A 16,344-nucleotide genomic window follows, 5' to 3' on the forward strand; every position below is an offset into this window, starting at 1 on the left:
TCAGTTCCTCAGCAATATCTAAAAACTATGTTGCCCTTTGATGCCGACAGCCGGATCAGTCGTTCCATGGCTGTTCTCTTCAGCGCAACGCCAATACAGTTAACCGGTGTTCAGTCGCTGACACCTGCAGGTAATCAGTGTTCACTGCAGTCACAGTTTCAATTATTGGCAAGCATACACAGGAAGGAATGAATGCACATGAAAAAGGGTTTGATCGGAGTTATGTGAGCTTAAATACAACACTTTCTTCCACATGTATCCCCTACGACGTACCCAGAGTCGAAACGCAGTTCAAGGAGTTTTCATTTAGAAGATATTTTGACTGCCATCCCAAGACCACAGACCTCCATATAAGTATAAGCTGGACAGCCATTGTTTTCCATCATTACTACAACTGATCCTTCGACGTTTGTTCAACAGACTGTTATAAAGTGGTAAAAGATGCTACAAACCACTGTACCCATAATGCATTGCATTGCTTTTTTCTTTTTTTTCTTTTATAAGTGAAAACCATTCCCTTTTCACAGCAAACACTTTGTTCTTTAAAAATAATCTTGGAACCAAAAAACCGTGTTGGTTCCACGTCCTCCCCACTCCCCGTCACGGGCTATTATGTGTGTAGGATGTTTAAGGCTATAAATGATGGGGATAATAAGACTGGGTAGGTAAACTGTCCTTATCCAACCATGTGTTTTGTTCAGGTGTTGGTGCCAGTCCAGATGCTCCCGTGCTCATCATGTTCAGGTGTTGGTGCCAGTCCAGATGCTCCCGTGCTCATCCCAAAGTCGTATACAATTTGTCTCACACATTGTCAGTAACCGCAGTGAAATTTGTTATCCACATTTGATCCATCTCTTGGAACGGTGAGTGAGCTGCAGCCGTGCCTCTTGGAACGGTGAGTGAGCTGCAGCCGTGCCTCCAATCCAACGCACTGATGCTGAGTGCCAAAGCAGGGAGGCATTTTTTACAGTCTTTGGTACAGTATGACCCGGCCGGGAATGGAACCCCCGACTTCCCAGTTTCAGGGCGGACACTCTAACCACAAGGCCATCTCTACTACAGTAGATGTCAAAGGGCTGCGATGTTAAATCATGAAAACTAAACAGGAGATTATGACTTCAAGATTGAACATAATAGTACTCGTAGTTTAATAATAATATAAAAAAGAAATAAACATTTGCGTCACGTATTTCAAAATAAACATGTCACGTATTAAAATAAAATAAAATCTTATTCAATCTTATTCAAGAAAAACTTAAATAAGATCTCATCAATTAGGCCGTGTTCAGACGATAAACAACCACAATAAACTCTCTACAGACTCTCTAAGGACTTAGTCATTTTGTCTTTCATCGTTCAAAGTGTGCTTGACATTTTGCACCAGACTTTCTGTTCAGCCACCAACACCCCCCCCCCCCCCCCCCCCATGTGGTGAAAACTCTGTACTCTGAATCCGCATCATCCCACATCTCCCCGGGAGACAGATATGGGCGACGTACTGTATAACATTGTCATTTGGCCGAGGATCTTCGTGCGGGAAGATAACCCCTTGAGATGTAGCATCTTGTTTTCCAGATGCACATCGAGAATGTAGATCCCCCCCCCCCCCCGCCCCCCTAAACAGTATTTGCACAGTGGTTCTCAATGTCGGGTCCTTGACGAGTCACAGCTCTGCAATTCACAAAATGTGCGGATTATATAGTTTAGATTGGGGTCACAATCTGAGATATATATAATATATATATATATATATTTTTTTTAAGTATCAAATGGGGATCTGTGGCCTAATATGGATATCAAACTGGGGGTCCTTGTAATTGGAAAGCGTGGAGAACCATTTGGTGTAGAGAGAGAGAGAGAGGAAAATGATGGCACAGAGAAGGGGAACGACATGGTCCTCCGAGCCGGACCACATCCAATAATCAACAACTAAAAAAACGGTTACTTTAGTAACTACAGTTCTTTTAGTCAAACGGTTCGCCATGGGGGCAGTGCTTCTTCCCTGGCGCAAACCCCCCTCCTCCTCTCTCATCTGCCCTCCTCGGCGGGGCGGATCTCCGACTTCATCTTGAAGAACTCCTTGGCGACCTCGTCATTGGGCCGCTGCGCCAGGATGCGCAGCACCGTGGTGCCCGTGTCGTCCGTGGCCACGCGGGCGCCCAGCGGGCACCAGCACACGCAGCTCTTGCGCTCGGCAACGTCTCTCAGCTGCAGCACGGCCGTGCCCACCATGCGGTCCGCGCGGCCGAAGCTGTAGTCCTTCACCGTCAGCTGGAGCTCGTAGCAGTCCATGGACTCCTTACCCGGAATGCTGTGCCACACAACGGAGGGCGGCGTGGGACGAGAGCAGAGAGAGGGAGAGAGATTACAAGAAAACATCATTTATAATACTTAAAGGGATTGTGACATAATTTTTATAATTTTTTTTGTAATGTTTCTTAATTTTTTGTTTTGTTTTCTGAGCTCAATTGCACCCAAAAAAACGGAACTTTTAACATTCAGTAGGTTTTCTGTGGCCTGGGGTTTTCTGGCTCAAACAGGTGCTCTGAGTTTCCTGCTGTTTGATGTAAGAGACAGAAAATCCCATATATGTCAATGGGATTTGCCAGCAGATGTCACTGTTTTCACTGTTTTGCCTGTTTTCATTGCAGCTCAGAAGACTTCCAAACCCCAGAGAAAACTCCAGACCACAGAAAATCCGCTGAATGTTCAAAGTTCAGGTTTTTTGGATGTAATTGAGGTCATAAAACCTAAAAGAAAAAAGAAAATTAATGTCATGAAACCTTTAAGCTCAAAAACACCTGCTCATAATATATGTACTATCATTTAAACACCTGCTCATAATATATGTACTATCATTTAAACACCTGCTCATAATATATGTACTATCATTTAAACACCTGCTCATAATATATGTACTATCATTTTGGGAGACCATGACAACCTACCTTGATACAGTTAGAGAACTAACCGGCGCATGTGGCTATTAGATCTGCTATTCTGGTGAAATCTGGCAGACAAGCCAGATATGGGAGCTGTATGGGTTTACTTACAACTGGAAGGTCTCGTTGAACTTGGCCGTCCAGCTGTTGTTCTTAGACTTGGTGGCGAACCTCCGCTTCTTGTCGGCCAGGAAGGGACCGACCAGCGTGAGCTCCACGAAGGGACGGAACATCCCCGACCCGGACGTCTGCCACTTCATGTCATTCACCGCGATGACTGGAGAGGGGGGGGGGAGGTGGGAGAGAGAGAGAGAGAGAGACATTGAGGAACAGGAACAACAGGAGAAGGCAACTAGTCCAAAACCTAGGATGGTAAGTCAGGTGCGTGCGTGCGTGCGTGCGTGCGTGCGTGCGTGCATGCGTGCGTGCGTGCGTGCGTGCGTGCGTGCGTGCGTGCGTGCGCTCCCCGTACGTAAATTGTGTATAAGTGAGTGTGTCTAACCTCTGACGACGATCTTGCGTTCCTTTCCTGGTACCATGTCTATCTGGACGATGGCCTCTCCGATGGGCTTCTCCACACCAGAGCCTATGGGACACGTTCCAGTATAGCACAACCTTATTACTCATAACACCCACAGGACACCATCCAGTATAGCACAACCTTATTACTCATAACACCCCCTCAGGACACCATCCAGTATAGCACAACCTTATTACTCATAACACCCACAGGACACGATCCAGTATAGCACAACCTTATTACTCATAACACCCACAGGACACCATCCAGTATAGCACAACCTTATTACTCATAACACCCCCTCAGGACACCATCCAGTATAGCACAACCTTATTACTCATAACACCCACAGGACACCATCCAGTATAGCACAACCTTATTACTCATAACACCCTCAGGACACCATCCAGTATAGCACAACCTTATTACTCATAACACCCCCTCAGGACACGATCCAGTATAGCACAACCTTAATACTCATAACACCCACAGGACACAGTCTGTTTGTAAATACCCCACGTCTCACCAGACTGTCCTAGAGTCCTCCTACGTCTCACCAGACTGTCCTAGTGTCCTCCTACGTCTCACCAGACTGTCCTAGTGTCCTCCTACGTCTCACCAGACTGTCCTAGAGTCCTCCTACGTCTCACCAGACTGTCCTAGTGTCCTCCTACGTCTCACCAGACTGTCCTAGTGTCCTCCTACGTCTCACTAGACTGTCCTAGTGTCCTCCTACGTCTCACCAGACTGTCCTAGTGTCCTCCTATGTCTCACCAGACTGTCCTAGAGTCCTCCTACGTCTCACCAGACTGTCCTAGTGTCCTCCTACGTCTCACCAGACTGTCCTAATGTCCTCCTACGTCTCACCAGACTGTCCTAGTGTCCTCCTACGTCTCACCAGACTGTCCTAGTGTCCTCCTACGTCTCACCAGACTGTCCTAGTGTCCTCCTACGTCTCACCAGACTGTCCTAGTGTCCTCCTACGTCTCACCAGACTGTCCTAGTGTCCTCCTACGTCTCACCAGACTGTCCTAGAGTCCTCCTACGTCTCACCAGACTGTCCTAGTGTCCTCCTACGTCTCACCAGACTGTCCTAGTGTCCTCCTACGTCTCACCAGACTGTCCTAGAGTCCTACGTCTCACCAGACTGTCCTAGTGTCCTCCTACGTCTCACCAGACTGTCCTAGTGTCCTCCTACGTCTCAGAAGACTGTCCTAGTGTCCTCCTACGTCTCACCAGACTGTCCTAGTGTCCTCCTACGTCTCACCAGACTGTCCTAGAGTCCTACGTCTCACCAGACTGTCCTAGAGTCCTCCTACGTCTCACCAGACTGTCCTAGTGTCCTCCTACGTCTCACCAGACTGTCCTAGTGTCCTCCTACGTCTCACCAGACTGTCCTAGAGTCCTCCTACGTCTCACCAGACTGTCCTAGTGTCCTCCTACGTCTCACCAGACTGTCCTAGTGTCCTCCTACGTCTCACCAGACTGTCCTAGAGTCCTCCTACGTCTCACCAGACTGTCCTAGTGTCCTCCTACGTCTCACCAGACTGTCCTAGTGTCCTCCTACGTCTCACCAGACTGTCCTAGTGTCCTCCTACGTCTCACCAGACTGTCCTAGTGTCCTCCTACGTCTCACCAGACTGTCCTAGTGTCCTCCTACGTCTCACCAGACTGTCCTAGTGTCCTCCTACGTCTCACCAGACTGTCCTAGTGTCCTCCTACGTCTCACCAGACTGTCCTAGTGTCCTCCTACGTCTCACCAGACTGTCCTAGTGTCCTCCTACGTCTCACCAGACTGTCCTAGTGTCCTCCTACGTCTCACCAGACTGTCCTAGAGTCCTACGTCTCACCAGACTGTCCTAGTGTCCTCCTACGTCTCACCAGACTGTCCTAGTGTCCTCCTACGTCTCACCAGACTGTCCTAGTGTCCTCCTACGTCTCACCAGACTGTCCTAGAGTCCTCCTACGTCTCACCAGACTGTCCTAGTGTCCTCCTACGTCTCACCAGACTGTCCTAGTGTCCTCCTACGTCTCACCAGACTGTCCTAGTGTCCTCCTACGTCTCACCAGACTGTCCTAGTGTCCTCCTACGTCTCACCAGACTGTCCTAGTGTCCTCCTACGTCTCACCAGACTGTCCTAGTGTCCTCCTACGTCTCACCAGACTGTCCTAATGTCCTCCTACGTCTCACCAGACTGTCCTAGTGTCCTCCTACGTCTCACCAGACTGTCCTAGTGTCCTCCTACGTCTCACCAGACTGTCCTAGTGTCCTCCTACGTCTCACCAGACTGTCCTAGTGTCCTCCTATGTCTCACCAGACTGTCCTAGTGTCCTCCTACGTCTCACCAGACTGTCCTAGTGTCCTCCTACGTCTCACCAGACTGTCCTAGAGTCCTCCTACGTCTCACCAGACTGTCCTAGTGTCCTCCTACGTCTCACCAGACTGTCCTAGTGTCCTCCTACGTCTCACCAGACTGTCCTAGAGTCCTCCTACGTCTCACCAGACTGTCCTAATGTCCTCCTATGTCTCACCAGACTGTCCTAGTGTCCTCCTACGTCTCACCAGACTGTCCTAGAGTCCTCCTACGTCTCACCAGACTGTCCTAGTGTCCTCCTACGTCTCACCAGACTGTCCTAGAGTCCTCCTACGTCTCACCAGACTGTCCTAGTGTCCTCCTACGTCTCACCAGACTGTCCTAGAGTCCTCCTACGTCTCACCAGACTGTCCTAGTGTCCTCCTACGTCTCACCAGACTGTCCTAGTGTCCTCCTACGTCTCACCAGACTGTCCTAGTGTCCTCCTACGTCTCACCAGACTGTCCTAGAGTCCTCCTACGTCTCACCAGACTGTCCTAGTGTCCTCCTACGTCTCACCAGACTGTCCTAGAGTCCTCCTACGTCTCACCAGACTGTCCTAGAGTCCTCCTACGTCTCACCAGACTGTCCTAGTGTCCTCCTACGTCTCACCAGACTGTCCTAGTGTCCTCCTACGTCTCACCAGACTGTCCTAGTGTCCTCCTACGTCTCACCAGACTGTCCTAGTGTCCTCCTACGTCTCACCAGACTGTCCTAGTGTCCTCCTACGTCTCACCAGACTGTCCTAGTGTCCTCCTACGTCTCACCAGACTGTCCTAGAGTCCTCCTACGTCTCACCAGACTGTCCTAATGTCCTCCTACGTCTCACCAGACTGTCCTAGAGTCCTCCTACGTCTCACCAGACTGTCCTAATGTCCTCCTACGTCTCACCAGACTGTCCTAGAGTCCTCCTACGTCTCACCAGACTGTCCTAGTGTCCTCCTACGTCTCACCAGACTGTCCTAATGTCCTCCTACGTCTCACCAGACTGTCCTAGTGTCCTCCTACGTCTCACCAGACTGTCCTAGAGTCCTACGTCTCACCAGACTGTCCTAGAGTCCTACGTCTCACCAGACTGTCCTAGTGTCCTCCTACGTCTCACCAGACTGTCCTAGTGTCCTCCTACGTCTCACCAGACTGTCCTAGTGTCCTCCTACGTCTCACCAGACTGTCCTAGTGTCCTCCTACGTCTCACCAGACTGTCCTAATGTCCTCCTACGTCTCACCAGACTGTCCTAGAGTCCTCCTACGTCTCACCAGACTGTCCTAGTGTCCTCCTACGTCTCACCAGACTGTCCTAATGTCCTCCTACGTCTCACCAGACTGTCCTAGAGTCCTCCTACGTCTCACCAGACTGTCCTAGTGTCCTCCTACGTCTCACCAGACTGTCCTAGTGTCCTCCTACGTCTCACCAGACTGTCCTAGAGTCCTCCTACGTCTCACCAGACTGTCCTAGTGTCCTCCTACGTCTCACCAGACTGTCCTAATGTCCTCCTACGTCTCACCAGACTGTCCTAGTGTCCTCCTACGTCTCACCAGACTGTCCTAGAGTCCTCCTACGTCTCACCAGACTGTCCTAGAGTCCTACGTCTCACCAGACTGTCCTAGTGTCCTCCTACGTCTCACCAGACTGTCCTAGTGTCCTCCTACGTCTCACCAGACTGTCCTAGAGTCCTACGTCTCACCAGACTGTCCTAGTGTCCTCCTACGTCTCACCAGACTGTCCTAGAGTCCTCCTACGTCTCACCAGACTGTCCTAGTGTCCTCCTACGTCTCACCAGACTGTCCTAGTGTCCTCCTACGTCTCACCAGACTGTCCTAGTGTCCTCCTACGTCTCACCAGACTGTCCTAGTGTCCTCCTACGTCTCACCAGACTGTCCTAGTGTCCTCCTACGTCTCACCAGACTGTCCTAGTGTCCTCCTACGTCTCACCAGACTGTCCTAGTGTCCTCCTACGTCTCACCAGACTGTCCTAGTGTCCTCCTACGTCTCACCAGACTGTCCTAGTGTCCTCCTACGTCTCACCAGACTGTCCTAGTGTCCTCCTACGTCTCACCAGACTGTCCTAGTGTCCTCCTACGTCTCACCAGACTGTCCTAGTGTCCTCCTACGTCTCACCAGACTGTCCTAGTGTCCTCCTACGTCTCACCAGACTGTCCTAGTGTCCTCCTACGTCTCACCAGACTGTCCTAGTGTCCTCCTACGTCTCACCAGACTGTCCTAGTGTCCTCCTACGTCTCACCAGACTGTCCTAGTGTCCTCCTACGTCTCACCAGACTGTCCTAGTGTCCTCCTACGTCTCACCAGACTGTCCTAGTGTCCTCCTACGTCTCACCAGACTGTCCTAGAGTCCTCCTACGTCTCACCAGACTGTCCTAGTGTCCTCCTACGTCTCACCAGACTGTCCTAGAGTCCTCCTACGTCTCACCAGACTGTCCTAGTGTCCTCCTACGTCTCACCAGACTGTCCTAGTGTCCTCCTACGTCTCACCAGACTGTCCTAGAGTCCTCCTACGTCTCACCAGACTGTCCTAGAGTCCTCCTACGTCTCACCAGACTGTCCTAGTGTCCTCCTACGTCTCACCAGACTGTCCTAGTGTCCTCCTACGTCTCACCAGACTGTCCTAGTGTCCTCCTACGTCTCACCAGACTGTCCTAGTGTCCTCCTACGTCTCACCAGACTGTCCTAGTGTCCTCCTACGTCTCACCAGACTGTCCTAGTGTCCTCCTACGTCTCACCAGACTGTCCTAGTGTCCTCCTACGTCTCACCAGACTGTCCTAGTGTCCTCCTACGTCTCACCAGACTGTCCTAGTGTCCTCCTACGTCTCACCAGACTGTCCTAGTGTCCTCCTACGTCTCACCAGACTGTCCTAGAGTCCTCCTACGTCTCACCAGACTGTCCTAGTGTCCTCCTACGTCTCACCAGACTGTCCTAGAGTCCTCCTACGTCTCACCAGACTGTCCTAGTGTCCTCCTACGTCTCACCAGACTGTCCTAGTGTCCTCCTACGTCTCACCAGACTGTCCTAGTGTCCTCCTACGTCTCACCAGACTGTCCTAGTGTCCTCCTACGTCTCACCAGACTGTCCTAGTGTCCTCCTACGTCTCACCAGACTGTCCTAGTGTCCTCCTACGTCTCACCAGACTGTCCTAGAGTCCTCCTACGTCTCACCAGACTGTCCTAGTGTCCTCCTACGTCTCACCAGACTGTCCTAGAGTCCTACGTCTCACCAGACTGTCCTAGTGTCCTCCTACGTCTCACCAGACTGTCCTAGAGTCCTACGTCTCACCAGACTGTCCTAGTGTCCTCCTACGTCTCACCAGACTGTCCTAGAGTCCTCCTACGTCTCACCAGACTGTCCTAGTGTCCTCCTACGTCTCACCAGACTGTCCTAGTGTCCTCCTACGTCTCACCAGACTGTCCTAGAGTCCTACGTCTCACCAGACTGTCCTAGAGTCCTCCTACGTCTCACCAGACTGTCCTAGTGTCCTCCTACGTCTCACCAGACTGTCCTAGTGTCCTCCTACGTCTCACCAGACTGTCCTAGTGTCCTCCTACGTCTCACCAGACTGTCCTAGAGTCCTCCTACGTCTCACCAGACTGTCCTAGTGTCCTCCTACGTCTCACCAGACTGTCCTAGTGTCCTCCTACGTCTCACCAGACTGTCCTAGAGTCCTACGTCTCACCAGACTGTCCTAGAGTCCTCCTACGTCTCACCAGACTGTCCTAGTGTCCTCCTACGTCTCACCAGACTGTCCTAGTGTCCTCCTACGTCTCACCAGACTGTCCTAGTGTCCTCCTACGTCTCACCAGACTGTCCTAGTGTCCTCCTACGTCTCACCAGACTGTCCTAGAGTCCTCCTACGTCTCACCAGACTGTCCTAGTGTCCTCCTACGTCTCACCAGACTGTCCTAGTGTCCTCCTACGTCTCACCAGACTGTCCTAGTGTCCTCCTACGTCTCACCAGACTGTCCTAGAGTCCTCCTACGTCTCACCAGACTGTCCTAGAGTCCCTACGTCTCACCAGACTGTCCTAGTGTCCTCCTACGTCTCACCAGACTGTCCTAGTGTCCTCCTACGTCTCACCAGACTGTCCTAGTGTCCCTCCTACGTCTCACCAGACTGTCCTAGTGTCCTCCTAACGTCTCACCAGACTGTCCTAGAGTCCTCCTACGTCTCACCAGACTGTCCTAGTGTCCTCCTACGTCTCACCAGACTGTCCTAGAGTCCTACGTCTCACCAGACTGTCCTAGAGTCCTCCTACGTCTCACCAGACTGTCCTAGTGTCCTCCTACGTCTCACCAGACTGTCCTAGTGTCCTCCTACGTCTCACCAGACTGTCCTAGTGTCCTCCTACGTCTCACCAGACTGTCCTAGTGTCCTCCTACGTCTCACCAGACTGTCCTAGAGTCCTCCTACGTCTCACCAGACTGTCCTAGAGTCCTACGTCTCACCAGACTGTCCTAGTGTCCTCCTACGTCTCACCAGACTGTCCTAGTGTCCCTCCTACGTCTCACCAGACTGTCCTAGTGTCCTCCTACGTCTCACCAGACTGTCCTAGTGTCCTCCTACGTCTCACCAGACTGTCCTAGTGTCCTCCTACGTCTCACCAGACTGTCCTAGTGTCCTCCTATGTCTCACCAGACTGTCCTAGTGTCCTCCTATGTCTCACCAGACTGTCCTAGTGTCCTCCTACGTCTCACCAGACTGTCCTAGTGTCCTCCTACGTCTCACCAGACTGTCCTAGAGTCCTCCTACGTCTCACCAGACTGTCCTAGTGTCCTCCTACGTCTCACCAGACTGTCCTAGTGTCCTCCTACGTCTCACCAGACTGTCCTAGAGTCCTACGTCTCACCAGACTGTCCTAGAGTCCTCCTACGTCTGCACCAGACTGTCCTAGTGTCCTCCTACGTCTCACCAGACTGTCCTAGTGTCCTCCTACGTCTCACCAGACTGTCCTAGTGTCCTCCTACGTCTCACCAGACTGTCCTAGAGTCCTCCTACGTCTCACCAGACTGTCCTAGTGTCCTCCTACGTCTCACCAGACTGTCCTAGTGTCCTCCTACGTCTCACCAGACTGTCCTAGAGTCCTACGTCTCACCAGACTGTCCTAGAGTCCTCCTACGTCTCACCAGACTGTCCTAGTGTCCTCCTACGTCTCACCAGACTGTCCTAGTGTCCTCCTACGTCTCACCAGACTGTCCTAGTGTCCTCCTACGTCTCACCAGACTGTCCTAGAGTCCTCCTACGTCTCACCAGACTGTCCTAGAGTCCTACGTCTCACCAGACTGTCCTAGTGTCCTCCTACGTCTCACCAGACTGTCCTAGTGTCCTCCTACGTCTCACCAGACTGTCCTAGTGTCCTCCTACGTCTCACCAGACTGTCCTAGTGTCCTCCTACGTCTCACCAGACTGTCCTAGTGTCCTCCTACGTCTCACCAGACTGTCCTAGTGTCCTCCTACGTCTCACCAGACTGTCCTAGTGTCCTCCTACGTCTCACCAGACTGTCCTAATGTCCTCCTACGTCTCACCAGACTGTCCTAGTGTCCTCCTACGTCTCACCAGACTGTCCTAGAGTCCTCCTACGTCTCACCAGACTGTCCTAGTGTCCTCCTACGTCTCACCAGACTGTCCTAGTGTCCTCCTACGTCTCACCAGACTGTCCTAGTGTCCTCCTACGTCTCACCAGACTGTCCTAGTGTCCTCCTACGTCTCACCAGGACTGTCCTAGTGTCCTCCTACGTCTCACCAGACTGTCCTAGAGTCCTCCTACGTCCTCACCAGACTGTCCTAGTGTCCTCCTACGTCTCACCAGACTGTCCTAGTGTCCTCCTACGTCTCACCAGACTGTCCTAGTGTCCTCCTACGTCTCACCAGACTGTCCTAGTGTCCTCCTACGTCTCACCAGACTGTCCTAGTGTCCTCCTACGTCTCACCAGACTGTCCTAGTGTCCTCCTACGTCTCACCAGACTGTCCTAGTGTCCTCCTACGTCTCACCAGACTGTCCTAGAGTCCTCCTACGTCTCACCAGACTGTCCTAGTGTCCTCATACGTCTCACCAGACTGTCCTAGTGTCCTCCTACGTCTCACCAGACTGTCCTAGAGTCCTCCTACGTCTCACCAGACTGTCCTAGTGTCCTCCTACGTCTCACCAGACTGTCCTAGAGTCCTCCTACGTCTCACCAGACTGTCCTAGTGTCCTCCTACGTCTCACCAGACTGTCCTAGTGTCCTCCTACGTCTCACCAGACTGTCCTAGTGTCCTCCTACGTCTCACCAGACTGTCCTAGAGTCCTCCTACGTCTCACCAGACTGTCCTAGTGTCCTCCTACGTCTCACCAGACTGTCCTAGTGTCCTCCTACGTCTCACCAGACTGTCCTAGTGTCCTCCTACGTCTCACCAGACTGTCCTAGTGTCCTCCTACGTCTCACCAGACTGTCCTAGAGTCCTCCTACGTCTCACCAGACTGTCCTAGAGTCCTCCTACGTCTCACCAGACTGTCCTAGTGTCCTCCTACGTCTCACCAGACTGTCCTAGTGTCCTCCTACGTCTCACCAGACTGTCCTAGTGTCCTCCTACGTCTCACCAGACTGTCCTAGTGTCCTCCTACGTCTCACCAGACTGTCCTAGAGTCCTACGTCTCACCAGACTGTCCTAGAGTCCTACGTCTCACCAGACTGTCCTAGAGTCCTACGTCTCACCAGACTGTCCTAGAGTCCTCCTACGTCTCACCAGACTGTCCTAGAGTCCTCCGTCTCACCAGACTGTCCTAGTGTCCTCCTACGTCTCACCAGACTGTCCTAGTGTCCTCCTACGTCTCACCAGACTGTCCTAGAGTCCTCCTACGTCTCACCAGACTGTCCTAGAGTCCTCCTACGTCTCACCAGACTGTCCTAGTGTCCTCCTACGTCTCACCAGACTGTCCTAGTGTCCTCCTACGTCTCACCAGACTGTCCTAGTGTCCTCCTATGTCTCACCAGACTGTCCTAGTGTCCTCCTACGTCTCACCAGACTGTCCTAGTGTCCTCCTACGTCTCACCAGACTGTCCTAGTGTCCTCCTACGTCTCACCAGACTGTCCTAGAGTCCTCCTACGTCTCACCAGACTGTCCTAGTGTCCTCCTACGTCTCACCAGACTGTCCTAGTGTCCTCCTACGTCTCACCAGACTGTCCTAGTGTCCTCCTACGTCTCACCAGACTGTCCTAGAGTCCTACGTCTCACCAGACTGTCCTAGTGTCCTCCTACGTCTCACCAGACTGTCCTAGAGTCCTACGTCTCACCAGACTGTCCTAGTGTCCTCCTACGTCTCACCAGACTGTCCTAGTGTCCTCCTACGTCTCACCAGACTGTCCTAGTGTCCTCCTACGTCTCACCAGACTGTCCTAGAGTCCTCCTACGTCTCACCAGACTGTCCTAGTGTCCTCCTATGTCTCACCAGACTGTCCTAGTGTCCTCCTACGTCTCACCAGACTGTCCTAGTGTCCTCCTACGTCTCACCAGACTGTCCTAGTGTCCTCCTACGTCTCACCAGACTGTCCTAGTGTCCTCCTACGTCTCACCAGACTGTCCTAGTGTCCTCCTACGTCTCACCAGACTGTCCTAGTGTCCTCCTATGTCTCACCAGACTGTCCTAGAGTCCTACGTCTCACCAGACTGTCCTAGTGTCCTCCTACGTCTCACCAGACTGTCCTAGTGTCCTCCTACGTCTCACCAGACTGTCCTAGTGTCCTCCTACGTCTCACCAGACTGTCCTAGTGTCCTCCTACGTCTCACCAGACTGTCCTAGTGTCCTCCTACGTCTCACCAGACTGTCCTAGTGTCCTCCTACGTCTCACCAGACTGTCCTAGTGTCCTCCTACGTCTCACCAGACTGTCCTAGTGTCCTCCTACGTCTCACCAGACTGTCCTAGTGTCCTCCTACGTCTCACCAGACTGTCCTAGTGTCCTCCTACGTCTCACCAGACTGTCCTAGTGTCCTCCTACGTCTCACCAGACTGTCCTAGTGTCCTCCTACGTCTCACCAGACTGTCCTAGAGTCCTACGTCTCACCAGACTGTCCTAGTGTCCTCCTACGTCTCACCAGACTGTCCTAGTGTCCTCCTACGTCTCACCAGACTGTCCTAGTGTCCTCCTACGTCTCACCAGACTGTCCTAGTGTCCTCCTACGTCTCACCAGACTGTCCTAGAGTCCTCCTACGTCTCACCAGACTGTCCTAGTGTCCTCCTACGTCTCACCAGACTGTCCTAGTGTCCTCCTACGTCTCACCAGACTGTCCTAGAGTCCTACGTCTCACCAGACTGTCCTAGAGTCCTCCTACGTCTCACCAGACTGTGCGGTGTGCATGTGTCCGTCCTTGTCCACACTTGGCCTTACTCTGGTGTATTTGAGTCAAGGGAGCCTTCTCTGCGTCTGTGTCCAGTATAGCACAACCGTATTACTCATAACACTCTCAGCACACAGGCCAGCATAGGCAGATGAGCACAGGCTGCCCTGGGCGCAATCATAGCTGCGGTGCCACATTAAGCGCAGCTTGACACCGCAGCCTTGACTGCATACAGCTGGCCTACAGGGCATCGCTCCGTTCATCTATACCACAACGGTATTAATACAACACCTACAGGGCATCGCTCCGTTCATCTATACCACAACGGTATTAATACAACACCTACAGGGCATCGCTCCGTTCATCTATACCACAACGGTATTAATACAACACCTACAGGGCATCGCTCCGTTCATCTAAACCACAACGGTATTAATACAACACCTACAGGGCATCGCTCCGTTCCTCTAAACCACAACGGTATTAATACAACACCTACAGGGCATCGCTCCGTTCCTCTACACCACAACGGTATTAATACAACACCTACAGGGCATCGCTCCGTTCCTCTACACCACAACGGTATTAATACAACACCTACAGGGCATCGCTCCGTTCCTCTAAACCACAACGGTATTAATACAACACCTACAGGGCATCGCTCCGTTCGTCTATACCACAACGGTATTAATACAACACCTACAGGGCATCGCTCCGTTCGTCTACACCACAACGGTATTAATACAACACCTACAGGGCATCGGTCTGTTCATCTATACCACTTACCCCGTTCCGGGCGAGCTTTCTCATTGGGCGTAACTCTGATGCCCGTCCCATCATGCACTGGGAGGGAAGAGGAGAGAAGAGAGATCAAGGAGGAGAGAAAACATCAATAAAATCCACTTCTAAAAAATAATCTTCCAACCCACATCAAGGTTAGCCCCACCCTGGACATTTTTTAATCTAACCTGAAAACACACCTTTTTAGTCTGGCTTTTAATACAGTGTGAAGTTTTAGTGTTTATTGTTGTTTTCTTTCGATTGTATTACATGTTTTATTATTGCACTGTGATAGACTACGGTCTACCTATTTTGGAAAGCACTTTGGGTCAACTGCTGTTGTTTTTAAATGTGCTATATAAATAAAATTGACTTGACTTGACTTGACTTCTAGAGCACGTCACCAGTTGGTGTGTAGAAAAGGAAAAAACCTCAAACCTTTTAATATGAGAGTGTGCAAATGGAACTAAATGAACCCGTAAGCTTGTTACTAAACATTTTCAGGAAGACATTTTCAGTGCAGTATTCTGTTTATTAAAACACTAGCATGACTGAAGTAAAATGAGACACAAGTAGCATGTGCTTAACCCATTTTGGGCGGGAACCCCTTTTGGTGTTAGCATTATGTTATGCTTTAGCTATTGAAAAATAGCAGATCTACATGCTCATAGCGCGCCACCTACAAGCTTGTAGGTCTGCTATTTTTGAAAAATCGAAGAACGACTGACATAGCTTTTTCAGAAAACTGTCAGGATGTAGAAGACATTTATAGAATCTGATCTCAGGTCATATTATGGTTAATTAAATGGTACTTATTATGTATAATAATGGTACAAATAATAATAATAATGGTATGGTAATAATGGTATAATTCAACTATACATTTTAATTCATATTTAGAAAATGTTTCAGATGTCAAACATTTCTGAGATGATAGAATGATGATGGATGATGATGTCATGATGTAATGATGATGATGATGTCATGATGTAATGATGATGTCATGATGTAATGGTGATGATGATGTCATGATGTAATGGTGATGGTGATGATGTCATGGAAGGGGAACCTTCTGAAAGCTGCATGGGCTCAAAGATAATCAACTTCAAAATATTTTAAAAACAGTCAAAATGACGTCTCAGTCATGCTAGTGTGACCTGGAGAGACTCCTTACTGGACAACATCTCTATCAGAATATAGTGCTATTTAACACTTATTTTAACCACAGAAAGTCACTTATTCTACCTTTAATCAAACAAAACGACTTAATCGATTACAAAAAACAAAGAATTGATCATCTATTTTATCTCAAATAATCACTTTTTCTTTACTACGCAGTACCCGTTATGTCCCGTTCCTCACCCCCGCGATGTGCGTTAGTTAAAGATGGAGTGACGTGATTTTTTTCTCCCCTAAAA

The 16,344-nt window shown here is 50.6% G+C and overlaps 1 protein-coding gene across 1 annotated transcript in view; it reads right to left on the reverse strand.

Moving 5' to 3' along the window:
• Nucleotides 1-1,761: 1,761 nt before the first annotated feature.
• Nucleotides 1,762-16,344, reverse strand: part of LOC306935036 (protein unc-13 homolog B-like) — a 269,334-nt gene continuing 254,751 nt past the window's right edge. Inside the window, exons 33-36 of the mRNA XM_079517857.1 lie at nucleotides 14,933-14,989; nucleotides 3,445-3,528; nucleotides 3,054-3,219; nucleotides 1,762-2,311 (exon numbers count right to left, since the gene is read on the reverse strand). Coding sequence (XP_079373983.1) covers nucleotides 2,029-2,311; nucleotides 3,054-3,219; nucleotides 3,445-3,528; nucleotides 14,933-14,989 — 590 coding nt within the window. The 3' untranslated portion in view covers nucleotides 1,762-2,028. The remainder of the gene's footprint in view (nucleotides 2,312-3,053; nucleotides 3,220-3,444; nucleotides 3,529-14,932; nucleotides 14,990-16,344) is intronic.

Source organism: Electrona antarctica, assembly GCF_951216825.1.
Source record: "Electrona antarctica genome assembly, chromosome: 13".
Lineage (NCBI taxonomy): Eukaryota > Metazoa > Chordata > Actinopteri > Myctophiformes > Myctophidae > Electrona > Electrona antarctica.